The 27,750-nt window shown below is 57.7% G+C and overlaps 12 protein-coding genes and 1 non-coding gene across 13 annotated transcripts; 8 read left to right on the top strand and 5 right to left on the bottom strand.

Annotated features, from left to right (window-relative positions):
• Window positions 1–964: 964 nt before the first annotated feature.
• Window positions 965–1,067, bottom strand: PAN0_t006c0001. The gene is made up of 2 exons: window positions 1,032–1,067; window positions 965–1,000 (listed from the first exon to the last, which is right to left on the bottom strand). It is a non-coding gene; the product is annotated as a tRNA-Arg (tRNA).
• Window positions 1,068–1,229: 162 nt separating this feature from the next.
• Window positions 1,230–3,425, bottom strand: PAN0_006c2824 (TAT pathway signal sequence protein; the record flags this gene model as incomplete). The annotated part of the gene is made up of 1 exon (XM_014801467.1): window positions 1,230–3,425. The coding sequence occupies one exon, from the start codon at window positions 3,423–3,425 to the stop codon at window positions 1,230–1,232; it is 2,196 nt and encodes a 731-aa protein (XP_014656953.1).
• A 998-nt stretch (window positions 3,426–4,423) lies between these two features.
• On the top strand, window positions 4,424–6,131 carry PAN0_006d2823 (exonuclease Rec1; the record flags this gene model as incomplete). The annotated part of the gene is made up of 3 exons (XM_014801466.1): window positions 4,424–4,462; window positions 4,546–4,614; window positions 4,698–6,131. The coding sequence occupies 3 exons, from the start codon at window positions 4,424–4,426 to the stop codon at window positions 6,129–6,131; spliced, it is 1,542 nt and encodes a 513-aa protein (XP_014656952.1).
• An 820-nt stretch (window positions 6,132–6,951) lies between these two features.
• PAN0_006d2822 (sphingomyelin phosphodiesterase 2) lies at window positions 6,952–7,925 on the top strand (the record flags this gene model as incomplete). The annotated part of the gene is made up of 2 exons (XM_014801465.1): window positions 6,952–7,170; window positions 7,245–7,925. 2 exons carry the CDS (start codon window positions 6,952–6,954, stop codon window positions 7,923–7,925), a joined length of 900 nt encoding a protein of 299 aa, XP_014656951.1.
• Window positions 7,926–8,515: 590 nt separating this feature from the next.
• PAN0_006d2821 (phytase) lies at window positions 8,516–9,970 on the top strand (the record flags this gene model as incomplete). Its single annotated transcript, XM_014801464.1, has 1 exon — window positions 8,516–9,970. One exon carries the CDS (start codon window positions 8,516–8,518, stop codon window positions 9,968–9,970), a length of 1,455 nt encoding a protein of 484 aa, XP_014656950.1.
• Window positions 9,971–10,381: 411 nt separating this feature from the next.
• PAN0_006c2820 (transaldolase b) lies at window positions 10,382–11,599 on the bottom strand (the record flags this gene model as incomplete). Its single annotated transcript, XM_014801463.1, has 1 exon — window positions 10,382–11,599. One exon carries the CDS (start codon window positions 11,597–11,599, stop codon window positions 10,382–10,384), a length of 1,218 nt encoding a protein of 405 aa, XP_014656949.1.
• A 785-nt stretch (window positions 11,600–12,384) lies between these two features.
• On the top strand, window positions 12,385–12,756 carry PAN0_006d2819 (uncharacterized protein; the record flags this gene model as incomplete). The annotated part of the gene is made up of 1 exon (XM_014801462.1): window positions 12,385–12,756. One exon carries the CDS (start codon window positions 12,385–12,387, stop codon window positions 12,754–12,756), a length of 372 nt encoding a protein of 123 aa, XP_014656948.1.
• A 400-nt stretch (window positions 12,757–13,156) lies between these two features.
• Window positions 13,157–15,175, top strand: PAN0_006d2818 (hexose transport-related protein; the record flags this gene model as incomplete). The annotated part of the gene is made up of 1 exon (XM_014801461.1): window positions 13,157–15,175. The coding sequence occupies one exon, from the start codon at window positions 13,157–13,159 to the stop codon at window positions 15,173–15,175; it is 2,019 nt and encodes a 672-aa protein (XP_014656947.1).
• Window positions 15,176–15,854: 679 nt separating this feature from the next.
• PAN0_006d2817 (uncharacterized protein) lies at window positions 15,855–16,984 on the top strand (the record flags this gene model as incomplete). Its single annotated transcript, XM_014801460.1, has 2 exons — window positions 15,855–16,184; window positions 16,280–16,984. The coding sequence occupies 2 exons, from the start codon at window positions 15,855–15,857 to the stop codon at window positions 16,982–16,984; spliced, it is 1,035 nt and encodes a 344-aa protein (XP_014656946.1).
• A 45-nt stretch (window positions 16,985–17,029) lies between these two features.
• Window positions 17,030–18,603, bottom strand: PAN0_006c2816 (uncharacterized protein; the record flags this gene model as incomplete). The annotated part of the gene is made up of 3 exons (XM_014801459.1): window positions 17,030–17,167; window positions 17,255–17,974; window positions 18,076–18,603. The coding sequence occupies 3 exons, from the start codon at window positions 18,601–18,603 to the stop codon at window positions 17,030–17,032; spliced, it is 1,386 nt and encodes a 461-aa protein (XP_014656945.1).
• Window positions 18,604–18,860: 257 nt separating this feature from the next.
• On the top strand, window positions 18,861–21,476 carry PAN0_006d2815 (MFS general substrate transporter; the record flags this gene model as incomplete). The annotated part of the gene is made up of 5 exons (XM_014801458.1): window positions 18,861–19,075; window positions 19,407–20,341; window positions 20,449–20,772; window positions 20,867–21,030; window positions 21,138–21,476. The coding sequence occupies 5 exons, from the start codon at window positions 18,861–18,863 to the stop codon at window positions 21,474–21,476; spliced, it is 1,977 nt and encodes a 658-aa protein (XP_014656944.1).
• An 815-nt stretch (window positions 21,477–22,291) lies between these two features.
• Window positions 22,292–24,484, top strand: PAN0_006d2814 (glycosyltransferase family 69 protein; the record flags this gene model as incomplete). Its single annotated transcript, XM_014801457.1, has 6 exons — window positions 22,292–22,365; window positions 22,531–22,589; window positions 22,772–23,647; window positions 23,742–23,829; window positions 23,922–24,241; window positions 24,309–24,484. The coding sequence occupies 6 exons, from the start codon at window positions 22,292–22,294 to the stop codon at window positions 24,482–24,484; spliced, it is 1,593 nt and encodes a 530-aa protein (XP_014656943.1).
• Window positions 24,485–24,912: 428 nt separating this feature from the next.
• On the bottom strand, window positions 24,913–26,993 carry PAN0_006c2813 (general substrate transporter; the record flags this gene model as incomplete). The annotated part of the gene is made up of 3 exons (XM_014801456.1): window positions 24,913–25,641; window positions 25,722–26,114; window positions 26,187–26,993. The coding sequence occupies 3 exons, from the start codon at window positions 26,991–26,993 to the stop codon at window positions 24,913–24,915; spliced, it is 1,929 nt and encodes a 642-aa protein (XP_014656942.1).
• Between the last annotated feature and the right edge of the window lie 757 nt (window positions 26,994–27,750).

Genomic DNA, 27,750 nt, shown 5'->3' with positions numbered 1-27,750 from the left:
GTCGCTGTTTTCTTAGCTTGAGCATGGCTATGGTCTAGTGGGCTTTGCCTCATTTCCCCCCGGTTCGTTCCAGACGGCTTTGCGGTTGATCAGATGGTCCGACGTGTGCTCTTACGTTCCGGCGCATCGGACTGCAACAAAATTGGTTGGGGCAGAAAAAACAACAAAAAAGAAATGCACGGACCGTTCCTGAGCCGAGTTGGCTCCCTTGGCATCCGCATTCCCTGGCCATGCGGGCGTGCAGTATAAGTAGCGCGATTTCAGATTCCACCAGCGCTCGGGGAGAGACGCCCATTTTTTTTAGCTGCCGCTCCCAGCGGGAACCAGTGCAGCGGATCACCACCGCTAGGCCAAGTCGGCATGAAAAGTCGATCGGCACCGCCCGTGGCCCAGTTCAGCGAGCTCGGCGCGTTCTGGCCCGCCTGCACTAGAGCGGTCTAAATTTCACAGATCCTTTCTCCGGCAAGCAGCGAACGCTCGGACTCCGTCGTCCCGTCTTCCACTTTCCCTTTCACTTCGGACTCGCACATTCCACGGTCTCGATTCGGCTTTGACTTGAAAGCACGACCGCCACCAGCCTTCTCGCGTTGTGAAGTAACTAGACTGGTCACCTGCGCATCTACGCGAGATGAGGCGGACTGAGCGGCTTGGCATACGTTGTCATGCCAAGCCGATCTGTTCTCGCTTTCGACGTTGGGGAAAAAAGACCTCCCCCATAAGTTATTCTCTTCGACTTTTGTTAGACAGCCCAAGTTCGAGCGCCGCCTCATCCAGCACTGCCTCGCCATGTAGTCAGGATCAAGCAAGCTCTGGAACCTGTGGCAACCGCGCACGTCGTAATGAACCAGCTCGGAGTGTCTCGTTGAGACGCGCGTACCAGACGAAGCGAAGCGGGCGAATCGGGAACAAAAAGAATCCCAGCTGTACTCTGAGTCCAGCTGTGCACGAACCAAAAAAAAAGAAATGACCAGCCTGGGGCTCGAACCCAGAATCTCCTGATTACCAGCTGCTCACCTGAGGAGAGCAGCCAATCGTAGTCAGACGCCTTACCATTGGGCCAACCGGCCAATTGGTGTTCGTTGGATGAATGTGTGTAATTATAAGAGCATTTGGCACACGAATTGGTTGAGAGGAGTCTCTGCGGGCGCACCAGACAGCTTCGGCCGTATCGCACTGCGTGTTGACCTGATCACTCCGGACGAATCTACGCTTGTGCATTACTTGCCGGACTAATACGAAGCGAAGAGCCGATAGCAAGCTGCAGCGGCACCTGCCACGAGCAAAGCGCTCGCGGCCATGACGGCTATCATCTCGCGCATTAGCCAACGCCACTGTCGCACGAGTTGCAGGTTGGCCTCCTTGTCTACGGGGACCTCTTGGTGGTTGCGTGATTGCGTCTGGACATTGACCCGCTCTCCCTCGGTCGGCTTGGACTCTTCAGCCGCCGCCGCCGCGCCTTGATGCGGAGGCATCTCGAACTTGGTCCGCTTGTCGCCGAAACTGAACACGATGAGGCGACGCAGCAGTGGTCGAGCCAGCTGGAGCCGGCGCCTCTCCCACGACCAACGTGGATAGATGCTCCCGAACACGATCGGAACGCGCATGCCAAGGAATGCGATGTCCGTCAGCACCTCGCGTTTGGCAGATGAAGCTGGCAGCGCGAGCGCGTCAGCCAAAGATTTGCCAATGAGACGTCGTGCTATGGCGACATGCGCCGAAAGTGGCGTGTGGAAGGGCGGTCGGTCCGCGCATGCGATTAGCACGGGGATCGTCGGGCCCTGCATTCTTGGGCCTGAAGAGCCTTTGCCGCCGACTGGTTGAGCGTCCAAGACTTCGACCTTGCTGAACAGGTGAAGGATGGTGCACCACAGCGTACGGTCGGCCGTGTGGGCATCTTTGAAGGCGCGACGCAACAGCGCCGGCTCGATGCCCATGTAGAATCCGACATGCCTCCACAGCGCAATGTAGTCTTCACGTTCCTGCGCTGTAGGAGTGATGCCGATCTTCTGGAGCATGGCGAGTGGAGCGGACGAGAATGCACACAATGTACCGAGCAGGTCTTCCTGATTGATCGGCACCCCGTTCTTCTCGACATCGTATATGGCTTGGCCGCCATGTGAGGAACTTGCCTGCCGCCGCTCGGCCATCTTGAGAACACGCCGCCGCACGTTGGCATGCAGCAGACGAACGCGCACAGCTGACTGCCAGCCATCGCCTCCGCTTTCAGGAGAACCCGATGATGCCGCCTGATCTACGGAAGATGCGGTGGCGCGAGCAGGCGTGGCAGCAGACCCGCTCGGTGGACGAAGGCTATCGGCATGTTCCATCACGTCGAGCACGAATTGCGTGGTCTCTAGGAGCCGATCCCAAGTACGGTCGGCTCGCGCTTTGTCTACCTTGAAGACCCGTCGAAGGTCCTCGATCGTTGGTAGGCTGGCAGAAGCGGATTTGGGCATGTCTTGACCTGGAACGCTGGCGGACGAGGGCACGAGATACGCAGTCTGTTTGAGCACCTCGGTGATTCTGGGCGAAGCGAACCCGCCGGCAAGGCTGAAGTGGAGTAGCACGGTGAGGATGGGTCCAGCGTATCGATAAAAGACATCCTGACCGCGGCGGATGATTTCGGCTTCCGCCTGAAGCTCCTCGAGACTGTTCCTAGCGTCTATGCAGTCTGAATGTGACGGGGACCAGATGGGAAGTGAAGCAACCGGCTCCTGCTTATCTGAATAAGGATGTTGCGGCCAATGTGGCAGACCTTGGACCTCCTCGGGAGTGTATTGGGAGCGATACCAATCGAGCCCTAATGCGCCTGCTCCTGGTGGAGGCCTGCGGTCGACGGACTGCCAAAAAGCTTGACATTCCGTAGGCTGATCAGAGCCAGATACCTGGCCTCTTGAGGCCTCGTCAAAGATCCTGCGAAGTGTATCTGTGGAGGGTGGTTCAACGGCGGGAGGGCGATCGAGGCGAGCGAGAGTCTCGTCCGCGAGTGAGTCGCCAAAGCGTCGGAGCTGTTCGAGCTTGCGAGGATGGAAGCAGGCGGAATCCCATTCGGCAATGCGGTCCCAGGCTTCAATCATGTCGCCCTCCTGGGGCTGGTCAGGCAGAGTCCAATCGATGTGCCTTTCATGCCTGAGGCCGGCGTGCTTGACGCGCCACTGCAGCGTGGTGGCCGCTTGGAGTCGAGACCAGAGTGAGTCGGACTTTGGCAATGGGCCATCGTTAGCAGAGAAGAGAAAGGCGATCGGTGCGGAGACAAATGGACGATGGACCACGGCCGAGTAGAGTTCGCAGAGGATTCTGACGGTCAAGGCTCTAGCTGGTGGTATGAGACAAAGCAGGACGGCGATGGAAGCGCTCCACACGCATGTCGGACTTGTCACCGCCGCCTCAAGCCATGCAGACGGCAACTGCTGGACGCCAAGCATGACCGCCTGCTGGATCCGACCGCGTGTACGTCGCTGGGAAGCAACCGCCGTTCGCTTTGCCGCCTCAAGCCTGCATGCGTCTCGACAATGGCGGCTGCTTTTGAATGCCTAGGCAGTCGCCACTCGTCCAGCAGGCGACGGCTGTTTGATCAATAGGTATTCGAAGAAGGTTTGGGCTGTGTGGGGAGGAAAGGTACAAGGACTCGCTCGCTCGCAAGAGTCAAGATGATCGAGTAGCCGAGCTCTCGGGCGATGGGAGAAGCTTTGGGTGGAGGAGGACGGGGCTTTGGCATTTCTGACACATGCACCACTATGCTGCTCCGCTTCTGTGTGCAGACGACCCTCTGTATGACCTCAGCAAAAGACCCTTTTTCTCGCTTATATGCTCGCCTATTTACTGGCTGAGCTGCTCGTAACCGCCCTCAAGAAAACATGAAAAAGGTGGATCCCAGAGATCCTCGACACTTGGCGTGAAAGGCGACGCAGACCACAATGATGAGGTGCAAGCGAAGTCAACCGGGAGCGCGATAGCCTGAGCCATACACACTGTCATGCAATGCAAGTGTGCGGTGCACCAAGTCAGCTGCTGGTGGAGGAGCATAAGCGGCGGTGATGGCGCTGCGTTGGAACAATTCCCATCCGGAAATTCGAAGCGAAAAAAAGGGGACTCGAAAAGGAGAAGAAAAAGAACTGTTCAGGGTCCAAGCATTCACGAAGCCACGCCAAAGGCAAAAAGAGAGCGGCAACGACGCGTCGGATCCTTGCGCCTCCACTCGTTCTTCCATGCATGAGAGCCACTCGGATGGCCCGGCTTAAAATTAGCTGCCAGGCCATGTCAGGACGCGCACGGCCTGCCTCTTCCACCTCCGCCAGCATCCTTCGCTCGACTCAGCCTCTCGCATCCGCATAGGGTCCGTTAGTGCCTCCAGGCTGCACTGTCCAGCGGCATTGCTTTCCAAGCTGTTCTGATCTCCGAGGGCCAACGCTCTGCATCCAACATGCCAGTGCAGGCACCTGATCAAGCGGTGTCGTCCATGGTAGGATCTCTCCTCGCTGCTTTGATTCGAGCCTCACAGCCGTGATTGAAACCCATCTCCGTCCGGCTCTTTCTGATCAACAGGTGCTGACGGCCACCGTAGCGGATGTGACCGGACTCGCCAACCTGCTCAAATCAGTGGCGGTTCAGACGGTGAGTCGACTCTCAACATCGCCGCAGATCAAGAGTCGTCTTCTCGCACCAAGCTGACCTTTCAGCCTCTTTGCGATGAGCAGCATGCCGTCGTCATCGCATCTAGCTCGGGACTGGAGATCGTCACCGAGCTCAATCGCACTCTCCAGGCGCACGCCTATCTCTACTCTCACATGTTTGACTCCTACCGCTTTCATCCACCGTCTAGCAGTGCGCAAGCCGCCACTTCCTCTCGCCGTAGCACGAGGCACACCCGCCCAAACAAGCGTACGAGGACCGCACGAGACGCCGAAGAGAGCGACGCGTCACAATCATCTGCGTCATCAACGGGTCACGATCGCGCCTCACCCGAAGCACGCCAGCAGGTTCCACCTGCACGCACTCACAGCGAGGCCGACGCTCCTGAAGATGAGCCCGCAAGTGTCTCGTTCGAACTCAACCTTCAAACCTGGATCTCGTGCCTCAACATCTTTGGTGGCGTCGGGCCTTCCAGACCGCAATCCACCGGTCAGGGCCAATACGCAGCACGATCTGATGCGTCGAATCCTGGTGGTTCGGCAGCTGGCGCAAGAGGATACGCTCGCACCCGGGACGGCACCGCTGATCCACACGGCCACGACCGCGGATCATCAGTCGAGCGCACCCATCCTTTCTCATCTGCAGCCAAAGCAACGCGCATGAAGCTCACCTACCAAGGCGTCGGCCATCCTCTCGTACTCGAGCTCGAACAAGAAGCCAACGTGCTCACACGCTGCTCCATATCCACATACGAACCCAGCTTCCTCACAGACATGGTCTTCGATCCTCGTCAAATGGTGGCACAGGTCATCGTCGGCTCCGACCTCATGCATGCCGCCTTTTCCGAGATCGATGCTACTTGCAAGAAGCTCTCAATCCTCATGGCATCGCCTCACTCCGACCCTTCCAACGCCAACGACGCATCCACGCCCTTGCCCGCTTCCAAAAGGAGGCACGCCGCCAGCATGCTCCGATTCCGCGCCATCTCCGACACCGGATCGTCCGAGATGGAATTTCCAGCCAGCCTCTCCTCCGCCGACCCCACCGGCGTGATCGAGAAATTCGTCGCTTTGCCCGGCAGCAACGAGCAATGGTACGACTTTACACTGCTTTCGCGCACCATGACCGTGCTACGCTCGTCCATCAAAACCTCGCTCCGTATGGACGAAGCTGGGCTAATCAGCTTTCAGTTCATGATGCCAAAGTACCGCAAGCCCGTGTGTGCAGGTGCTCCCAATACACACGTGGCCGACCAGGCCGCCCTGGAGGAGGAGCAGGACGCATTCTGCGAGTTCCTCGTACGCATCCCTGGGCTCTTTGCTCAATTTAGAAAGATCCCTCCCGGAGTACTGACGCCTTTGTTGCTTCTCCCTCTCTCCTCTGTCAAACTCCCACGTCGAACGGAATCACGATCCCGTCGGGTACCGTTCCGCGGGATTCGCACCGGAAATTTCGGTACCGACTCTGCTGTGGCGCACCTCGACCTACATGACTTCTAACGCTTCGCTCGGCATGCCAGTGCTGCCCTCTGGACACTAGCACCATGATCGTGTGAATGCAGCTCATTTTTACCGACCTTCGTGGACTGCACCACTCACCGCGGACATCTCGGCTTCGACGGCTCGCACATTGGCCACGTGGTGTACCGTAAGGAGCGAGTTCGGGAAACGGACCGGCGTGCAACCATCTGAGCACGTTCGCTCGGCGCTAAAACCTTTGCAAGTCAAATGCGCGGGGCTACGCTCGTTGACGCAATGCAGCAGCCGCTACCATGCTTTTGTTTCTCGGTGCACGGAACGCTTCTAGCAAATTGCCGCGAGCAAGCCTGTCCCGAGCCGAATGCACCGTTGCGCTCGCTTCTTAAATCCCCTGACTTCCATGCGCCTGGGCGCACCTGCCTGCTGTGGGTCTAGCGAGCTCCACACTAATGCAAACCTTGCGTAAAGCACTGTCCTGCTCTTGCTAGCTGCCAAGTCGCCTACGTCTGGCCTTTCAACCTCGATACAACGATGCAGGATCGGGTGCCGAAGAGTCTTGCTTGTCAAGCGTTCTACGAGATTGCCGACTCGGGCGTGGGCACATTCCTTCGGAACACAGTGCTCCACCGCGCTCAGAAGGGAAAAAGTTCCATGCTGACAACGTCTGTCCTTTTCGGAGGGCATCTCACTGTGTCCTCTCTTCCGCATTCATGAACGTGGTCAATGCTGGCATAGGATATGGGCTGCATATGCATATAAAGAGCAACGCCGAGCAAGATACCTCGAACAGCGTGCTCAAGACCCTGGGGCGAACCACTTTATCAGAACAGAACGAGTCAAAATGAAGACCTCGTTGCTTCTTCTTGCTTCGCTGCTGAAGCTGGCCACCATGGCTCTGGCAGCTCCGACGGTGTCCGGCAGCTTGACGGCCGTCACCATGAACGTGGCAGGTCTGCCCTCCATCCTCAACAGCAACGGAGACAGCGACAAGAAGGCCAACTCGATCGCCATCGGCAAAAAGTTCGCACAGTACAATTACAACCTGATCAACGTCCAAGAAGTGAGTGCAGATCGCCAAAGAAAAGCCGACGACAAACGGATTGCTGACCAGGTGATGTCTCGACTCCATCGTAGGACTTCAATTATCACGCTTATATCTACGACAATGACAACCACCCGTATCGCACTCCCACGTCGGGCGGCGTGCCATTCGGGTCCGGGCTGAACACGCTCGCCACCATCCCGTTCAAGGACTTGTCGCGTGTCAAGTGGGACAGGTGTAACCTCAACGAGGGCGACTGCCTCACCCCCAAGGGATACACCGTTGTGACCCTTCAGCTGCCCACAGGCGGAGAGGTGGATGTCTTCAACCTGCACATGGATGCCGGCTCAGATGCAGGCGACTCTACCGCCCGCACGTCCAACTTCAACCAGGTAGCCAGCGCAATTGCCAGCCGTTCCGATGCAGCTGGTCGAGCCGTCATCGTGATGGGCGACACGAACAGCCGCTATACCCGCCCTGCGGACAACCTGGCCGCGTTCCTGTCGCAAACCAAGCTCGTCGACACCTGGGTTGAGCTTGTCCGCGCTGGCAAGGCGCCTGCATCGACCGACCCCGCCCTGGTCTGTGCCGACCCTGTCCCGACTACGACCAACTGCGAGGTGGTGGACAAGGTACTCTACAAGAATGGCAAGAACGTCACGCTGAAGCCGAGCGACTGGCAGTACCTGGGCACCCAATTCACCGATGCTTCGGGCAAACCGCTTTCGGACCACACCCCGATCTCTGTCAAGTTTACCTACACTTCGTCCTAGACTCCATCAGTGTTGCTCTAGCTCCACAAAGACCATCCGAGCGCATCAGAGTCGTGAAGTTCGAAAAGGAATGAACTGGTCAGTTAGTACGAGCATGTGTGCTAGGCAGCACGTGCTTCGCTCGTGCAGGGAGCGGATCTCGACCAAACCCTGAACCTGGCCGCCGGTCGGAACGTGAAGATGGGCTCCAGAACGATTGAGCGACCACGCGGACGGAAGCTGCAGAACAGTGCGCGGTGCATGGAACGTGCTCTCCCACCTCGGCTCGGATCCAGGAGCGCCGACGTGTTCCGGCGAATTTGCGAGACGCTACTGCCCAAGTCGAGTTCCATCACGGGCCGCTCGGCTACCTCGGCAGCCACGTCCTGCTCGTGCATCTGCCCCCACGCTCACATTCGGCCATCTGCACCCTGCCGACTCTGCAGGGAGCGATGGTCCCTTGATGTCTTCCTGTGTGCGCCCAGGATGTAGCTCACACGCTCATCGAGGCTTCTGCATAGTCGAAGGTATATAACAAGGCGGTTACGAGACAGGTCGGATCTCATTGTGAGACCGCTTCGCCTAAAGCTTCGGCTTCTTCACACGGCAACATGAGACAGCTGAAACCAGCAATTTTGGCGCTCGCCAGTGCGCTAGGCTATGGCTCCTCGTTATGGCCGAGTACTCAACATGGTGAACCGGTGGACCCAAACATTCTCACCAATTTTGGTGCCTGGTCCTTCTACGTTCCAGGCGGCGACGTTGGACGCTACGACATTCCCGACAAGTCCTTCCCGGGCTGCGAGGTCGATCAGGTCAATCTCTTCATGCGGCATGACTTTCGCGGTCCTTCGAAAGGAGTGGGTTCGGGAATCGCAACCATGATCTCAAAGCTCGTCAACGCCAGCACCGCAGACAATGCCGACTCGAAGTTCAGCGTGAGCGATGGACAGCTCCACCCCGAGCTCGAGTTTCTCGCCAAGCTCAACGAAACTTACAGCGCTGTGACGCCAGAGCTGCTCACTTCATATGGAGAGCAGGATGCACACTCGAGCGGCTACCACTTCGGAAACCGATACGGCCATCTGCTGGGCAAAAAGGATTGGTACAATGCGCCCGTCAACCAATCCTTGCCCGTCTTCGCGCGGACAACGGATCAGAGCAGGGTCAATGTCACCAGTTGGGCCTTCTCGGAAGGCTTCTTGGGACTCAATTGGCGCGAACGGCTGGCGGCTCCCTTGCTGACTCTTCCTGACAGCTCGTCGACCTTCAACGACTCACTTGCGGTGGGGACGTGCCCCTTCTCTGCCAAAGACACCTCGTCGGACAAGGCCTTTGCGGCGTGGAACAGCGTTTACCTTCCCAAGGTCGTCTCGAGGCTCCAGCGAGCCCTGCCCAACCTCAATCTGACCACGTCCGACGTACAAGCCATGCAGAACGCTTGTCCCTTCCAGTCGGCTTATCTCGGTCGCCTTTCGCCTTTCTGTGCCATCTTCACCCTCCGCGAGTGGGAGCTCTACTCGTACGGCCAGGACCTACAGCAGTACGAGAACGCGGGATATGGTGGACCCCTGGGTCGGGCCTGGAGTGTTGGGTGGGTCAACGAGCTGCTTGCGCGACTCACGGAGACGCGAGTCAAAGACCACACGTCGACCAACACCACCTTGGACGAAAGCACCACGACCTTCCCAATCGGTCTTCCTGTTTACTTGGACTTTACGCACGACACGCAGATCGCGTCCGCCATCGCAGTCTTGGGCCTGCTCAAGGATCAGATCAGCCCTACCAGCTATCCAAAGAAAGACCGACTATGGAATTCGGCGCATATTGTGCCGATGGGGGCTCGTATCATCGTCGAGCGACTGAAATGCGAGAACAAGAAGAGCAAGTACGTCCGCGTGCTGCTCAACGACGCTGTTGTCCCCCTCTCCGGGCTCAAAGAATGCAACTCCCACGCACAAGGTCGGCTCCACGCCTCTGCAGGTCTCTGCAAGGTCGAGGATTTCGTGGACAGTCAGAGCTTCGCCCAGGCCGGAGGCAACTGGAACAACTGCTTCCTCAAGTGAGAGGAGCGCCACGTCATAGAGGCGCCGCAAAACCGTGAAGGCGCCGGGAGCGGCAACACGATGTAACGCGCACGCCATGGGCACAAAAAAAGGGCGAAAAGAAAAGAAAAAAACTGCAGCACCTAGGATTCCCGCGTGGTCCCCCACCGCAGTACTGACTAGGCGATACCATGCTTAACTTCGCAGATCGGACGGGATGCGGTGCTTTCATGGTTCTATGGCCGCAGATGTCAACAAGAAAGCCACACCTCATCATGTTGGATGTTGCAGACTAGACAATTTATATTGAAGCAGAATTTGATTGGGAATGGAACCGCACATTGCGTGGCCAGTTCGATGTGGCTCTCAGGTTTCTGGACCTATTCGCAAAGCCGCTGCGGAGTTACGCAGAGGTAACGGACAAAGTGACGTTTACACGTTGGCAGTCTTCATGGCAGCCAAGATGGCGTCGCGAGCTCGGTGTTCGGCATCGATGAAGAGGTTGAGGGCATCTTCGAGGCGTCGCTTAGTCTGAGGATCGGCCTCGATCGCCTTCTCAAGCTCCTTGCCGCCATCCGCCAGATAGTCGATGTGAGCGCCCCACTCGAGAGGGGCCTTCGTAGGCGAGAGCGGGTCGATCTTCTCTAGCTCCTGCATCTCAGCGATGAGCTGGCGGCTGTAGGGCTTGGCTTCGTCAAACTTCTCCGTTTCGAAAGCGAGCGCTGCACGGTCCTCGAGCTCTTGCTCGACAGGAACAGAAAGCTCGGAAAGCTGCTTGAGCACAGGCTGGAGAATGGTGACGTGGTGGACACCCATCTTTGCCATCCCGAGCACCTCGGCGGCCGTGATGTTGCTTGCACCCTTGATCAGCGGCTGGGGCTTGCCCGTCGTCTGGGCGAGATGGCGGTAGACGTTGTAGATCTGCACCATTCGAGGCGACATGGGATGCTGTGTAGCAGGGTTGCGCACGTTAGGGAAGAGGCCGGTGGCGGGGTCGTGCGCCTTGACCTCGTTGAAGTACGGGCTGATGTACAGGCAGCCAGCCTGGGCGGAAGCGATGGCCTGCGGCACGCTGAAAAGCGAAGTGCCGAGCGTTCGAATCCCGTCCTCAAGGAGGATGGGGCCTGCATTCATGCCTGGACCCGTGGCAGGGATCTTGATGCAGAAACGGTCCTTGCCGATTCCGATGCGCTCAAATTCGGCAGCGTACTTTCTGGCGTGCGCGACGATCTTGTCGGTGTCGTAGGCGTCACTCGGGCTCGTCTGAAGGAGAACGCGGTTGGAGACGTTGGGGAGATTGCGCTTGCAGAGCAGAACGCTCATGCGATCGTAGACCGCCTCCCAACCCTGCGAGCCGACCTCCGAGATGGTCTTCATGAGCATCTCCTTGTTGTCGGGGTCCATGATGCCATCTCCGACGAGGATCTGGTTCGAGGTCATGTCATGAGGTCGGACGCCAGCTTCGATAAGCGAGCGAGCCACCTTCGGGTCCATCGAATCGACGTCGACGTGAAAGGTGGTCTCTGCCTTGACGAGGCCGGATACCTGGGCCTGAGCATCCTTGGTAGCAGTCTTGATCTTGGCTGTCACACCGCTCCCGATCGTGGAGTCGGCTGGCACGGCAACAGTGGTAGCAGTGGGGGGAGACATTGCGTAGGAAAAAGGAAGGCTTGGCTGAACTTTGTTTGCTTGATGACCTTCGCAGATCGACTTCGATTCGACGGCCGCAACTTATAGTTTGTCGAGCGTCCTTCCGGAACTGCGGTCATCCTCGCACATGGGTTCGAAAGGGAAAGATCTGCAACGGCGCTCACGCTGCACTCACACTGCCGTGAGTAGCTTTCCTCAAAATCAGATGTTGACACACTAGTATGCGACACTGCTCGTGGCCTTTGGCTGAGAGAAGACCGAGCCGAGAGCGCTCTGTGGCATGCAGTGTCAGTCTGCACGATCACGGACGTGCCTGCACAGGGCTTGCCTGCGATGCGATAGAGCAGACCCCACAGTTGGTAGCGGAGGGTGCAGATCCAGAAAGATGCTGCGAGCGTATTTGCGGGCGCAAGATGGACAGTGCAAGAGAGCAGCGCGAGAGATCTGTGCGAGATAGTCTCTGGAACTTTTTCGCGGCCTGCACAGGGCGCCAAGATGGCCTTTGACCATGGACCCAGCTCACGGCTGGCGTGGGTTGTGGCGACTGTGCAGGGCGTGTACCTGTACAGCGCTCGGCCATGTTTCGGAGCGCTCCTGCGCAGGGCAACTGCTGCGCTCGTGGACGGGTCGGGCAGCCATGCCGAAGCAGTTTGAGGAAGATGTACTTCGTCAAGGGGGAACTCCACGAGGTGTGATACATTCATGAATGTGGGGGTGGGGGTCCGCGTTGGACCAGACATGTGGCCCTGTACAGGGCCACCTCGGCTAATCTATTTAAGTGCATAATGAGTTGTTCCTATGCGCCAACCAGGCCAAACCTCCCTTCCTCCGGAAAAGGCATCTCAGCTCTGACGCCCACGCAGCATCGCGGCAATAGCTGCGTTGCACAGGCAGCTACCCTGCGCAGGTCGCAAGGAGACCTGCACAGGCTGGCCACCATGCTTTCCCCGCACATGCTTCTCTGCGGCAGGTATGCGTATGAACCTGCACAGGTAGGTCGAAGACGACCAGAGACCGCCGTTCTCGTCAAGCTGCGCAGAATCCCGATACCTGTGCAGGCGCCTGGGACCATACATCGCGGTCCTCACAAGGACAGATGCCGTGAAGCGCGCTCGCTGTCGGCACGACCTCTTTTCAAAGTCCGCGGCCTCTACTAGCGCCGAGCTTTGGCTCGAGACGACGTTCCTGAAACCCCGCAAGCGGAGCCCCACATGGCGCTGTGCAGGTCTTGCTGAGAACGTCGGCTAAAGCCAGGAGGCTGCCTATTCCCGCTCAGACGATGCCAATCACCCGCGCTTGTTCCTACGCTTCGGCACTCAGCCTGCTCCCTCCACACGCAACCCTCTCCTCGTGATCATTCCACCGATATCCTGTACAGGCGGCACCCTGTCCCGCCACTTTGGGGAGCGCGGTTCAAGCCTGCCGTCCCAGACTTGTTCCACTGCTTAGGCGCCTGCTCCACACATACAGACGATGGTCACTTCTACCAACACCTCTTCCGCCGATCATCTTCGCGAGACTGTCACTTTGGCATAAAAGGTGCCGCAAGCCTCGACCATGAAGGACCCTAATCTCCAACCAGCAATCGACTCCAACGGTGGCGACAATAGCCAAGCGGCCATTGCAGCGCACTCCCTCGTTCAATATTCCCACCCCACTCTCAACTACGAAGTCACAACGATGGACTCACGCACCAGCGGCAAGACGTCCTCCAAGGACGCTGTGTCCATCGACGACAAGAAGGAAGGCGTCCAGGTGTCTACGTACGACCACCATCAGGACGGAGCTCGCTCTCACGATGAAGAAGGTATTTTCCGCGCCCAGGCGGAGCATCCCGAAATTCACAACATCGAGGCAATTCTCAAAAACCCTCTCCGAGGCATCCCGCGTGCCACTCTGATGGAGCAGGTCACTGTTTTCTGTAACGAGAACGAGCTTGGCCAGCACGTCGAGCTCTTCAAGAAGGCAGCATTGGTGGCACAGAGCCCCAACGATTTTGAAACAATGCCAGAGCTGAACGAGGACGACCGCTACCATATTCGACGCGAAAAAACGCACAAGTGGGCGATCTCGAAGCAGCTCTGGATGCTCGTCTTTGTAGTCTCGCTCGGAAGCGCCATTCAAGGATGGGACAACACCGGAGCGAATGGGGCGAATCTTTCGTTCCCGCAGGAGTTCGGCATCGAGCACCAGGAATGGCTGGTGGGATTCATTAATTCGGCGCCAACTATTGCTGGTCTCATGTCAGCATGGCTTAGCGATCCTCTGAACAACTGGCTTGGTCGACGCTGGGTGATTTTTATCACAGCACTTTTCACTGTGTTCCCCGTTCTGGCACAAGCCTTCACTCGGAACTGGTGGGAGCTCGCCATCTGCCGACTTTTGCTCGGTGTCGGAATCGGCTGCAAAATCACCACCATTCCGATTATGACGGCCGAGTCGGTGCCCACCGCCATCCGCGGCGGACTGGTCATGTCGTTCCAGCTGTTCGTTGCGTTTGGCATCTTCCTCGGATTCTGCTCCAACATGATCTTCTACGGCATCGGACGCATCGCCTGGAGGGTGCAGCTGGCCGCTGCATTCGTGCCGGCAGTACCGCTGCTGGTCCTCGTCTGGTTCATCCCTGAATCTCCTCGATGGTTGCTCAAGAAACGCCGATACGCCGCCTCATTCCGAAGCTTCTGTCGGCTGCGCAACAGCAATATTCAAGCCGCACGGGACCTCTACTACGCCCACGCACAAATTGAGATCGAACGCCACGCATTTGAAGGCCGAACATATTCGCGCCGCCTCCGCGATCTCTTCGTCGTTCCCCGGCTACGAACTGCTACTCTGGGCTCTCTAATAGTAATGCTGGCCCAGCAACTGTCAGGAATCAACATTATAGCTTTCTACTCATCATCCTTATTCGTCAATGCAGGCTACTCGACGAAGCAGGCGCTTTCGGCGTCATTGGGGTTCGGGGCGGTCAACACGCTCTTTGCGCTCCCTGCTATCTGGACGATCGACACTTTTGGAAGGCGCAACCTTCTGCTGTTCACCTTCCCGAACATGGCCTGGTGCCTCTTTGCAGCTGCAGGTGCATTCACGATGAGTGTGGACAACTCAGCGAGAGTACCTCTCATCGCGCTGTTTGTCTACGTGTTCACAGCATTCTACTCTCCCGGCATGGGTCCGGTGCCGAACGTGTATGCAAGCGAATGCTTCCCTCTCTCGCACCGCGAGATCGGCTCAAGCTGGTCCATCTTCATCAACAACTCCTTCTCCACCATCCTGTCGCTCACTTTCCCGCGGATGCTGGCCAAACTCGGACCTACAGGCGCACTCTGCTTCTACGGCGGCACCAATCTGCTTGCGTTTGTCATGATCTTCCTCGGTTTGCCCGAGACGAAGGCGCTGACGCTGGAGGAGCTGGACTTCGTGTTCGCCGTACCTGCGAGCCGCTTTGCATCGTATCAGGTCCGAAGCTACCTGCCATACTTTGTCAAGCGCCACCTGTTCTGGCAGAAGAGCGCGAGCCTCACCCCTTTGTACCGATGGGAAGACGGTCAAAGCTCGGCGTCGGCTCTCAAGTGAAGCGTAGTGCGTGTTGTGGGTGGTACTCTCTCATCTTGCTGTTCATGTGCCTCTTGTATGTCGAGTGGTGTTCACTGATCTTTTAGTCAATGCCGAGGTCCTCTCTCCAGCGGATAACGCCTTGCCGTTACATGAGTGACTCTTCGCAGAATCAGCATGGGGGACCAAAATGAACGAAGCCGCACGGCCTGCAGGAGGGTTTGTTTAGTTTATTTTAAATAATTTAGTAATTTGGTTTTCGGGAAGCGACAGCCCCGCCGCCAGAGAGCAGTTGAACGGACAACCGGGGGAAAAGGGTCACAAATGAGATTCCCCCACATTTGTGAACCCTGCATGCTGCAGCCCTCGACTCAAGCCGGGTCGGCTGAGCACGCTCCTGCTTGACATGCTGCGCCAACCACGACCCCACATCTCGGCGTGGCCGGCGCCGAAAGCCGATCCCTCGCCAGTGCCTCCGCTATTCAGGTCTGTGCACCTGTCTTGCGCGTCAAGAGGCTCCCACGATAGTCACCGGTCGACAGACCATCCGAGCCGCCACTCTGCCCGGTGTCCAGCTCCATTCCCCCCGCTCCTTCGCCCATCCTTGCTACTGACCTCTCGCGACACCATCGCTTCGAGCTGCTAGCAGAAACCAAATCAGAAGCCTCCTCGGTTCTCGTCTTCGGACAGTCGAGCCAACATGTCTTCCACACCACAGCTCTTTGACGTCCTCAGCTTCTCTGCCATTCAGGCAGCTTTTCCTTCACCTCATCCGGCGATCGGAGCAGGTGCCAGGTCAACCGGTTCGGCACATGGGCCCTCCGACCAATCCCCATCGTCTTCTTTCTCGGCTTCCGCAGCAACATCTGCTTCGCATCAAGAGCAGTCCGGTCGGCGCCCCTCGCAGAATTCGAGCGAAGCACCTGCCAAGAAGCAGCGCAAGCGCAAGCGTAACTTCTCCAGCGCCGATCGAGTCGTGCACAGCGTCATCGAGAAACAACGTCGGGAGGCATTCAACGAAAATCTGCAGGTACGTCGGCGAAGCAGCGCTGCTGGTCTGACCCACTTTGAAGCCATCTCGCTGACATGATCTCTTGGTCTCTATCCTCGTTGCGATTGCAAAAGGCCCTCGCTGAACTCATTCCCGAATTGCAAGGTGTCCCAGCGTCACAGCTCTTCAAGACGGTGGTCGTCAATGCATCATCTGCGTACCATCACAGGCAGTCCGGATTCATCAAGGCTTGTCTCGACGAAATCGAAGCGCTCCAGCAAAAATGCCTCAACCTCCAGCAAACGGTCTCGCTGCTATCCGGTTGCGCGCAAAGGACGAGCGAAGATCTGAGTTCGAGCAATTTCAAGCGCGTCCAAAGCGAGTTGTGCAAAGATCGCATCGCTCTCGAAGGTGGCTGTGGCGGCCGAGCTCGTTCCGCATCGACCACACGCTCGTTGCCCTCATTGGACACCGACAGCCAGGCTCTGCAAGTTGGAGACTCTGAAGCACGTCCTACTTCAGCAAAAAGTCTCGGACTCGACCAGAGCGATCATGCAGCAGCTCTGGTTCTCGATCTGCCCGATAGCTTGTTCCATCACTCGCCACAGGCGCCAGCAGCTGCTGCAGTCGGACCTGACTTTGCTCAAATAACCCACGATGGGCAAGCGTTGGCCCTAGAGCGCATCCTGCCCAAAGCGGGACCAGATGCGATACCAGCGTTTCTGCTGCACGGCGAAGTCACAAACCAAGCGTCGGAAGCAATGCCGTTCCCCTGGGAGAGCTTTTCTCCGGACAACTTTTTCTATCGACAGCTGCTTCAAGCACGCACCCGCATGTAGCACAGAAAGCAGCCTTCGAGACCGTCAGCTGGAAGTGATAGCGACTTAGATCTTGGCTGCAAGCTGGCCGCTCGCTGCCATGGTTGCTACAAACACGAAGAGATCCGAGACAGCCGACATGCTGCCTCGTCCGACTGCCTCTGCTCCCAATGAGGCCAGGGAGGCGAGCGCTGGTCCCGGGCACTGTGTTCAAATGGCGCATTTCGTTGGTTAGCAAAACTCATCCAATGTATGCATATTCAGGACTCGAGGCAATTTGGTCCAACTTACCAGTCCAGTGGCTCCCCAGCCAAGACCGAAGAGGATGGCGCCCAGGACCAGTCTGGCATCGATCTTGGACGGATCAGCTGGTGTCCGCCATTCTGGTGCTACAAGCGACAGTCTTGGCCGCAGCCGGCTGCTGGCATCTTGTGGTTTCTTGGAAGAAGAGCTGAGCCGACGAAGTTGATCCTGCTTGGGCTTTACCTGCTGAAAGTATGCGATTGAGGCTGGGATGATGCCGCCAATGGCGACCATAGCAAGTGATGGATCCCATCTTCCCGACGAAACCAGGGCGGGAGACAGGGAAAGGAATCCGAGTACCTTGGAAGGCCTCATCATGCCGCTGACGCCGAGAGCGAAGCTGAAATGCACACCCACTGCTAGCGCCATGATTTTGGCGGCCAAGAGCTGCTTTGCCGCGCGTGTCTTTGAGGTCGAATCCGACGGTTCGCCGCCCTGAAGTACGGAAGGCGCAGCAAGGTAGGCCAACGCGGGAAGCTGGAGGGCCAGCAAAGTGCCCAGGTTGGGTTTGGGGAAGGCAGCAGGAAGGTGGCTGGCGAAGGCAGACCCAAAGGCCGGCGTCGGCGTGGCAGACTTGGCCACGTTGAAGACGTTGAAGACATGGGTGAGTACAGCTACGCCGAAGAATGTAGCGGTGGCAACGAGGGAGCGCAGCGAGAAGCGCGACAGACCACACAGGAAATGACCCGACGTGCAGCCGTTGCCGAGCTGTTGATGAAGATAGACAAAAGTGTGCGGAACGAGAAGCGTCAGTTGCAGCCGTCTACAAGGGTGTAGGTTGGATTGCAAATCAGCCCAGCACGACTCACCTTTGTACCGAAGCCGACGAGAGCGCCGAAAGCTACAGACAGCAAGAGGCTGTTGCTTCGCACTGCGCCACCGTTGTCGAGAATCGAGACTCCGAGTTCTGTCTCGATGCGGGGGCGTGCTAGGCCGAGGATGATCCCACCCGCAAAAATACCGGCGGTAAAGTAGGGAGCAACGGTCGAGTAGATAGACGGCGCAGTACTGTCCTTGCGGAGTCCTGTTTTGTTCAGGGTCGAGGTGACAGTCGAGTGGAAGAAGCCCGAGATGCCGAGGACGAGACCCAGCTTGGATAGAAGGGTGTGCAGGGATGCCGCCATCATCAGCCCGCCAGCCAGGCTATGGTACGGCGTGAATTCCGCCAATCCGGTCGGCATGGCGACTGTCGAGAACGTGCCTAGCCACACGTAGGCTACGATGGGTGAGATCAGGATGATGGGATGACGGCAAGCTGCACCCGCAGGATCCGGATCGCTCAGCGTGGCCAGTGCATCGAAACTGCATCCTAGGCCTTCGGACGAGCGGACATGCATCTGCGATCTATGCTCGGAGACTCTTAGGGATCACCGATTCTCTTGCGGTGATTTTTCGCCCGCATGTGAGATCGCAGGTTTCTAAGGGGAAACTCGGCCGTTTCGCCAGAGAGCCGGTCCTCCCGGAGACGCCAACGCGGGTCCGGCACGGCGTTCTTTTGAGGGCCTCGGAGTCCGACGATTCGATAGTGCCGCACTCGTCCACGGCGGCCCGCTCAGCTGGCGCCAACGTCGATCTGCGTCTCAGAGACTCGGCCATGGGCTGGCTCGGACTGCATTGCCTGGTGCCACGTTCACTTTCGGACGCAAACGTAATGCCAGGCGTTCACGTGAGCCCATCTGTGCCGAGAGGGAAGGGGCTGTTGACATATGTCCGTAGTTCCGTCTTTTCGGACAAACGCGGTCGGCCTGCACTGCTCAGCCTGCGCGAGAAGCTGCCGGACCCTGTTGCTAGCCTGCAATTTCGAGCCGGGTAACATCGGCCATGACTGGCTGCTTTTGATAGCCGGACACCACCGTCAGCGAGGGGACGAGGATTTCGCTCATATCCTCACTTCCACCACTTCTCTGACCCACCGATCCGCAACGCCTTTGCCGCTGGCGAGATTCAAGATTGGCTGATGCTCTAGCCGGCTCGAAACTCGGCCAAGTCCGCACTTGCGGCACTCTCGGTTCACCAAAAGCTTGGGCCTGTCTCCGAACTTTGCGCCACGGACCCACACCACATCGGACGCATCTACATCTCTAGAATCGCAGCGTGCTCCCATCAGAGCCTCAAGGAGTCATTAGAATCATAAGACCAGGCCTGGTCAAGGTCGACCCGAGCTCCACCTGCCACTTGGGAACGACAACCCACACTGCTTTGCGGATCGCGAGCTTGTTTTCTCGTCCAGCCAGTGTTTCAACGACCACCAGAAGTCACCGCGTCTCTTCGGAAAGCTCAACCTCAATCTGGGCAACATGACGGAAGTCATCGATGCACCGCCCGTCGAGAACCCTCGAGAGTGGAGCACTCGCAAGAAAGTGCGCGTCACTCTTATCCTGGGAAGCATGGTACTCTCCTTCACCTACCTCTCGACGGCCTTTGCTCTTTCGGCGACGTCGCTTCAGCGCCAATTTGACGCAAGTGCCGAGGTGGTCACACTCGGTCTTTCGCTATACGTTTTGGGATTCGCGCTGGGTCCCCTGCTGATGGGTCCTTTGGCGCAGACCACGGGCAAACGTCCCGTCTACGTCTACTCGTGGATCGTGTTTACGGCGTGCTGCTTTGTCATGTCCGAGTCGAACAACTTGGCCGTCATCTTGGTCTTTCGTCTGGTCAGCAGCATCGCTGGCTCCTCGGCCCTCAACAACGTGCCGGCGTCCTACAGCGACATGACCACGCCGGCCGGATTCGCGCCATTCTTCACATGCTACGGCTTTTCGGCCTTCGCGGGTCCTTCGCTCGGCGGACTGGTGGGTGCGTTTGTCAACGAGCGTGCCGGCTGGCGATGGAATATGCGGCACCAGGCCATCTTTATCGCGGTGGTTACGGTGTTCGGCGTCCTGTTTGTACCCGAGACGGACCACCCGAAGCTCAAGCGGATCCACGACGCCAAGTATGCTTTGAACGACGGCCCAAAATCGGTCGAGACTGCAGACAAGGCTCGATGGTCAGCGCGCGTAGAGGATGCGACACGCTCGTTCGGCACAGCGATGGTGCGCTCCGTCAAGCTACCCTTCCATTGGCTACTTACAGGTGAGTGACTTAGGGTTAGGGTTAGTCCTCCAAACTGTCGAGCGTGTTTTGCTGATCAGGCGCCCCACGCTATTGCAATATGGCTGTTGGCGCTCGTTCACGTGTAGATCGGGTGGTGCTGGTGATCTCTGTGTACACGTCGCTGCTGTATGCGATCATCTACGACTTTTTCGTCATCATCCCGTTCGCGTTTGCCTCGATCCGTCGCTTCAAGCCCGAGGCGATCGGATTGATCTACATCACGCTCTTCATCGGCTTCGCCATGGCTTCGTCCAACTACGTCTTTGTCCAAGAAGCCATCAATCGACGCATCCGTGCCAAGACGGGGAAGACGGTGCTACCACCCGAGGCGTCGCTGATCCATGCGATCTATGGATGTGCGCTTGCACCGGTCGGACTCTTCCTGTTCGCATGGACCGTACCTTTCACAAGTGAGTGTCTTCCCAGCATCGAGACGACAATTCTGCCTCAACTGAGCGCGCTGACAAGCTGACTGCCGTGCTCGTCGTCTGTGGCTGTCTACAGGTATTCACTGGATCGTTCCCGCGATTGGCATTGTGCTTCTGTGCGCCGGGTCGATGTCTGCATTCACATCGTTGATCCCCTACCTAGTGGCGTATGGAGGCCCCTCAGCTCCGAGCGTGTTAGCCGCCGCTGGCTTTTGTCGATCTGCTCTGGCAGCTGCGCTGGTAAGCACACAGCAACGCGGGCGAACGTGAACACTTCTACGAGAAACTGACGCTTGTAATCCTACTCATCGTCGACGACATGACCTCTTGATGGAATGTCCTTGCAGCCGCTCTTCACGCGGCAAATGTGCAAAGGCATCACAGTGCAGGGAGCCACGAGCCTGTTGGGAGGGCTCGCGCTGCTGCTGACGCCACTGCCCTTGTTGCTGTACATTCACGGCGGGAAGCTGAGGGAGCACGCCAAGCAACGCAAAGAGGCAGCAGCCGCACCCGCCACCGCCGCAGCTGCCGCCAGCACTGGAGGCAGTAGCGAAAAAGACTTGGCTGCTAAAGAGGAGCAGCCAGTCGCGCAGGGAGCTAGCATTCCGCCAGGAGGCGCGATTGAGAATCGGCGCTCGCGATCCTCGCTCGACATCTCGTCCGCTCCTTCGGACGACCTTGCATGACAGAGTCTAGACGCATGTCGAATTCATGCATCGTGGTAGACCCGCTGCTGCGGCACCGTTTGACTTGGTAGCGCGGATCATCACTTGTCCGCGAGCTAGTGGACCCGATCAAATGTCCAACTGAGTAGAGCGCAGGCGCACAACTTTGTTGCTGGATCCAGATCGGCCGATTTGGCCGAGCGGGATGCAGGTCGAGGGATGGGTGTGCGAAGGGCGGAGGAAGCCACATTCATTCCAGGGTGCCGGCGGAGCCTGAACTGCTGTGAGCTCCGGCTTCTTCTGGCGCGGGCGGTCTTCAAAGCGAGCGGGAGGAGCAGAATGGCTGCGGGCTGCAGGGTCCTTTACAGCTCGAGGAGAAGCAGGCCAATCCAACATGGCCGGTCTGAATTGAATTCTCGCGGCAGAGCCTTGAACTGGCACGACAAACCGAAAGCAAGGTCCGCGTGCCGGCGGCATAAATCGAAAGTGCAACAGGCATGGCTCGGCGCGAGGCCCTGGGGACGCCTTCTGGCTCCAGCAGGCGAGCGGCATCCAACAGCCGAAACACGTTGCGCAAATGGACCCTGAAAGTCGAACCCGCATGCTTAGCGTTGGAGCGTCAGAGCAGAGCTGAAGCAACAGTAGCCCACGTTGGCATCTGCCCATCTTTGCTCGAGCCAGTCGAGCTCTAAAATCACAGCCGAAGCCTCTGTCTGTCGAAATATGACAGGGGTGGAAAGTCGCAGCTGCACAAGCAGCACCGCCTTGAAAGCACCGCCTTTTCCCCCCTCCCCTTCGGCCAGCACACCGGCCACGCTCATGCACGCACCCCGACCATGCACGTTCTGCAGCACATCTTTGCACCGCCAGCGATGCGTGGAGCCGGTCCTGATCCAGGATCTGAAGAGGCGTAGCTCGCGCATTGGCAACTGTCAGGGAGCAATTTGTTCATGGATCCGGAAGTTATCATCGTAGCGCGAAGGTGCACAGGGTCCGCTTCGGCACTTTCACTCCTTCGGCCCTTTTCTTCCAGCCCACTTTAGAGTTGTGCGCCCCATTGTGAAGGTGTGCGCAGCCGCATTGGCGGCTCGCCTCCCACAAGAAAAGCACAGATGCACGGTTCCAGTTCGGTGGGTACGGGCGTAAGTTAACCCTCTTCCCTTGCGCCTGGTGCCTCTGTACTCCGCCCACCTCATACGCCGCAACGCTCCGCTCGGTCAATCTTCTGCCGCACTTTGCACCAGCCAGCCATGAGAACCGACGAGCTGCTGCACTGATCCCGCAGCTGTCTTTATCCCCTTTTGCACTTCTTCCAGTCCCCATCATCACATGCGCATCTCTGACGATGTCGACTTGGCAAGACGTCCAGAAGCTGCCGCTCCTGCCCTTGCAACACGATCAAGTCGCATCACATCTCGACCACGTCCAAGGCGTCGGAGTTCCACATTCTACACGTCTTCTTCCGAAGCTTGCCCGCACTTCGACATCATGGACTCGTCATCTCAACACCCTCGCCGAGAGGTCTTCAACCGGGCTGGTCCCGTGGCTGATCGTTCTGCCCCTCTTTGCTTCAACATTGGCACACGTCTACTTTCGCATGTTCTCCACTCTGCACATTTATCTTGCTCTGGTCTGGCTCGGCGTCCCCGCTGCCACCATCGCGACTCTCGCAGCCATCGCTTCTAGATCTACAGCCCAGTCAGCATCGGGACGTGATCGCCTCAAGGCTACAATCCTCCTCGCACTGCTCTGTACCGTCATATGGCGAACGTTCACCGTCAGTCCTCGACATGCCTTCTCAAACGACGCATACGAGCAAGGCCAAAGTCAGACATTCTTCATCGCCGTCGACCTGTACAACTCGGAACATCTCTTTCCCTCGTTTTCGCAATCGCTCCTCACTTTGGCAGAGCGCCTGGGCGAGAAAAACGTGTTCGTTTCGATCTACGAAAGCAACTCCAAAGACAGCACAAAGCAGCATCTGCTTCGACTCCAGTCCGAACTCGGCCTTCGCGGCATTAGCAATCAAATCCGCATGCTCGACAACAACAGACGCGAAGAGCTCGATCGCATCCAGCGCTTGGCCATGGTCAGGAACGAGGCTCTCAGGCCCATCCACGACGGTATCAACGCTCTCCACAATCAGACCTTTTCCAAGCTCATCTGGCTCAACGACATCCTTTTCCGTCCCGGTAAGTTGCCATCCGCTCTGGCACCTCCAGATGCATACAAGCACCCAGTACTAGCCCTGACCGCAACGACTCGCTTTCCCGCACCACTGCACAGAATCGGTGCTTGAGCTCCTGTCGACCAACGGAGGCACCTTCGACCAGGTCTGCGCACTCGATTATCTCCCACTTGGCTTTTACGATACGTGAGTGCCCCGCACCTCTCCCTCAGTACCGTGCCTTCGAGGCGGATCACGCTTGGAGAGACTTCTGACCCAATTCCATTCCACTCTCACAGCTGGGTGATGCGCGATGTAGAAGGAGATCGTCCCACCCCATTGTGGCCCTATTTCAAGCGAGAAAAGGACGTCAACAGCTTGCGGAGAGGCGATACCATCCCGGTCAACAGCTGCTGGAACGGCATGACGATTTTCGACGCCAAATGGTTCCTCCCGTCTAATGACTCTGCCACCGCTACGCCGGGTATCGACGATGGCCCGATCCGCTTCCGAACACATCCCGAGTGCAATGTCTCGGAATGCCTCCTGCCCAGCTACGACATCCACGTTCGCAGCAAATCGAGGCCCTTGATTTTTGTCAACCCGAGAGCGGTTGCCAGTAAGTGCCCTCGTCCCTTTCCCGAATCATGCGTGCTCAGCCTGACAGTCTGCGATTTCCTCTACAGCATATCAATACCGCGACTTCTTGATGTACGACCGCATCATGCGCTCCAACATCGTCACCCTGTGGAGTCGCGTGTGGCAGGATCTGATCAGCCACTCCTTCTTCGGTTTCTTGGTCGAGATTGGTAGAAAGAAGGACGAGTGTGCCGACACCCTGCGAAAAGGTTGGAAAACCTAGGTCGATGCATCCAAAGCCATGTATAGAGTCGCTTTATCATCAACATTGGCAGGTTGTTAGTGCCCATGTCCGGTACCATTGGACCACTGATTCCCACTCGATAGAATTTCCGTCCGCTCCTTAGACACAGCAACAGTGCTCCTCACCAACTCAACTACCTTTCTAGTTATCTCATTCGGCACGCCCTCATCGGTGCAGCTTCGGTTCAGGTATACCCTTTCCCTTCCTCCTTTGAACGTATGCAATACGATCGTTGCGCAGAGCCAAGCTATTCTACATGCTGCCAGACGGATCTAAGGGGCGGCCAAAGCTCATCGGAGTATCGAGTCACCTTCACTGGCAGTGAGCACAAGCGAGACTCGTCAAAGTGCCATACAGAAAACACATTCCCAAAACGAAGAACAGTCCTACGTCATTCCATCATCGCATCAGGGCGTCGACGTCCCATAGCGGACGCCGAGATCCTTCTTCTCGTCAACGCTGCCCGTGCGTTTCTCTTCGTCGCACTCGTATCTGGCGACGCCAGGCTCGAGTCCGTCTTGCTGATCCCGCATGTGTGCCTCTCGCTCGCCCTTGGAGACGCTGCCGAAGATCACGTCCATCTCCTCGAGACTGCGACCCTTGGTCTCCGGCAGGAAGAAGACAAAGGTCGAGAAGCCGAGCACGTTGATCGCTCCGAACAGGAAGAAGACCTTGTAGTCAAGTGAGTCGATCATGTAAGGGCTTGCTTGTGCTTGGGCAAAGTTAAAGAGCCATTGCGTTGCTGAGGCCAAGGCGAGGCCCCAGTGGCGTGTCGAGTTCGTAAAGATCTCCGAAACGTACACCCAACAGAGTGGACCTACACCCAAACTGTACACAACGGCGATCAGGTAGACGAGCCCGGCCATAGCGCGCGATGCAGGCTGAGGAGAGGACGATGAAGCGCTGGGCGGATAGGTCTTGAGAAGGGCGCCGATGATGAAAAAGAGAATTCCCATGCCCAGAGCCGAGGCAAAGAGCGACCAGCGTCGGCCGACGGTCTCGACACCAAACATGACCCAGATGAACGTCGCAGCGAACTTGACAACACCGTAGATGCCTGAGGCGAGGAGTGCGGCCGAGGTGCCGTTGTATCCAATCGACTTGAAGATCTGCGGGCCATAGTAGCCCACCGTATTCTGTTGTCAGGAAGAAATGTCAATTTGGGTCGTCAGCTCCAACACTCTTGCCTAACGCTTTTGAAATCGAGGCCACTTACCTGACCAGACCACTGCTGCAGGACGAAGAGGGAGAAGGTGATGAAGAAGCGGATGTTGATGCCCTTGGTGAAAAGGCAGTAGCGCAAGGAGACGGTCTCTGCACTCTCTTCGCGGATGGCAGCGTTGATCTCGGCCATCTCAAAAATAATTGCTTCATCATCGATGTTGCGTCGACGAAGGAAAGCCAGGTTGCGCAGAGCCTCCTCTGTACGCCCGACTTTGGCGAGCCATCTGGGAGACTCGGTGGCAAACAGGAGGCCCACTCCCATGAGACCTGAAGGGACGAGCTGAAGGCCGAATGGGATCCGCCAGATTTGCGCGCCCGACTTGTAGCGCTGTGCCACGCCGTAGTTGACGAAGTATGAGACCATGACTCCGGCCGCAAGAATGACCTGGCGATGCAAGCCTCATCATGTCAGCAAATGTGCAAGGTGAGCTGAATCTAAACTAGCTGAGCGACTCACCTGGAACATGCCTGTGATGCGACCTCGGACATCCTTGGGGCAGCACTCCGAAACGTAGCCAGAGGCAATGGAAGTGATACCTCCAATGCCAAAACCGGCCACAGTGCGCCCAAGATAGATAAGAGCGATCTTGCCACCGACGCCTGGGATCGTCTGCAGGACCGTTCCAAGGACGATGAAGAGGTTGAAGCCGAAGAGGGTCTTTCGGCGGCCAAATTTGTTGGAAAGGATGGGTGCGGGGAGAGAGCCGAAAAATGCGCCGGCCTGCAGAATGGCAACGACGACGGAGGAGACCTGCTTCTTGTCTTTGACGTGGAAGGCATCTAGGAAACCTTTCTGAGCGACGACGCCCCCCGCTACCCCGGTCTCCCAGCCGAACAAAAAGATGCCGAGATAGGCTATCACGGCTAGATAGTAGACGTGGACATTGTCGAAGAACATGGTGGCCGAGAAAAGAGCCTGTGAAGAGGTGCTCGAAGGGGCAAGAGAGTCGCGCTGGGGGTAGACAAAGCGGCTACTTGTACTTTTTCGAAGGCAAAGGAGCGCGAGGGAGATGAGCGCTGCGAGGACTGGGTCTCGTCGCCTCTGCCGGCAAGGATAAGAGTGGGGGTCACGAGGATGGCGCACGACGTTGCCGGTAGCTGGGCGATCGTGCGATGTCAAAGTGGGGTTACGCGAGACGTGTATTCGAACGCAAGCTCTGTGTTCCTGGCGCGATGTTCCTATCGTCTTGTTCCTGGCTGAGCAGCGATCAGGGTGGGGCCCCGTTCCGATGGAATGCTGATGCGGGGAAGAAGAGCGGGGCATATGGACATCGATGCGGGGTAGACAGAGACGCAGGCACCGAGCGCTGCTTGTTCGTTGACAGGGGTCGACCCCTGGGCGCAGATCGCGCGCGTGGAAATGTAGGCAGCGGGCCGAGAGTCTGTATCTGAGAGGGGAATGGGTGGGGAAGGGTCTGTTGCGGGAGTATCGAGTATGCCGGAGGATCACGCCAAAACGCGGGGGAGGCATATCCCCATCTACCGCGTACTTGCCGATTGAGGCAAGTACAATACGCATCGGAGCAGTGCAAAGCGTGCCTGGAATGGATTGATTGTACACCTGAGACAGCGCCGAGAGCATGATCTGGCGTCCGAACGTGACAGGGCGGCTAGCAACAGGGTTCGCGTGACAAGCGCGGGGGAATCCCCGGTGGCGTCGAGCGGGGTCTCTGCACCCCACGTCGCACTGCAGCTATCTTCATGAGATTGCCGGCGGCCCCCGCCGTGACGCTTGCGTCGAAGCGCCGTCTACGCGTTCTGACGAATTTACGCGCAAAATCCGGGGGCCCGTCACCCGCACACTTCGGTCATTTCGGTTGCGGGCCAAGCGCGCAGCTGCAACAAGGAAGGGAGCAAAGCGCATGGTTGAGCGCAGGCCTCCGCCAGCAAAATGCGGAAAGGGTTGATTCGGAGGTCGCCCTGTCTGCCGCGCTGTTTGCGCCCGATCCGTGCGGCAGCTGCAGACAGAGACAACCGCATGAGTCTCTTGTTGTACCGGCGCAGTGACGACTGCTGCCCTC

The sequence above is a fragment of the Moesziomyces antarcticus genome (genome assembly GCF_000747765.1).
Source record: "Moesziomyces antarcticus DNA, scaffold: scaffold_v10006, strain JCM 10317, whole genome shotgun sequence".
NCBI classification, from domain to species: domain Eukaryota; kingdom Fungi; phylum Basidiomycota; class Ustilaginomycetes; order Ustilaginales; family Ustilaginaceae; genus Moesziomyces; species Moesziomyces antarcticus.
This window is presented reverse-complemented; position numbering and strand designations above follow the sequence as displayed.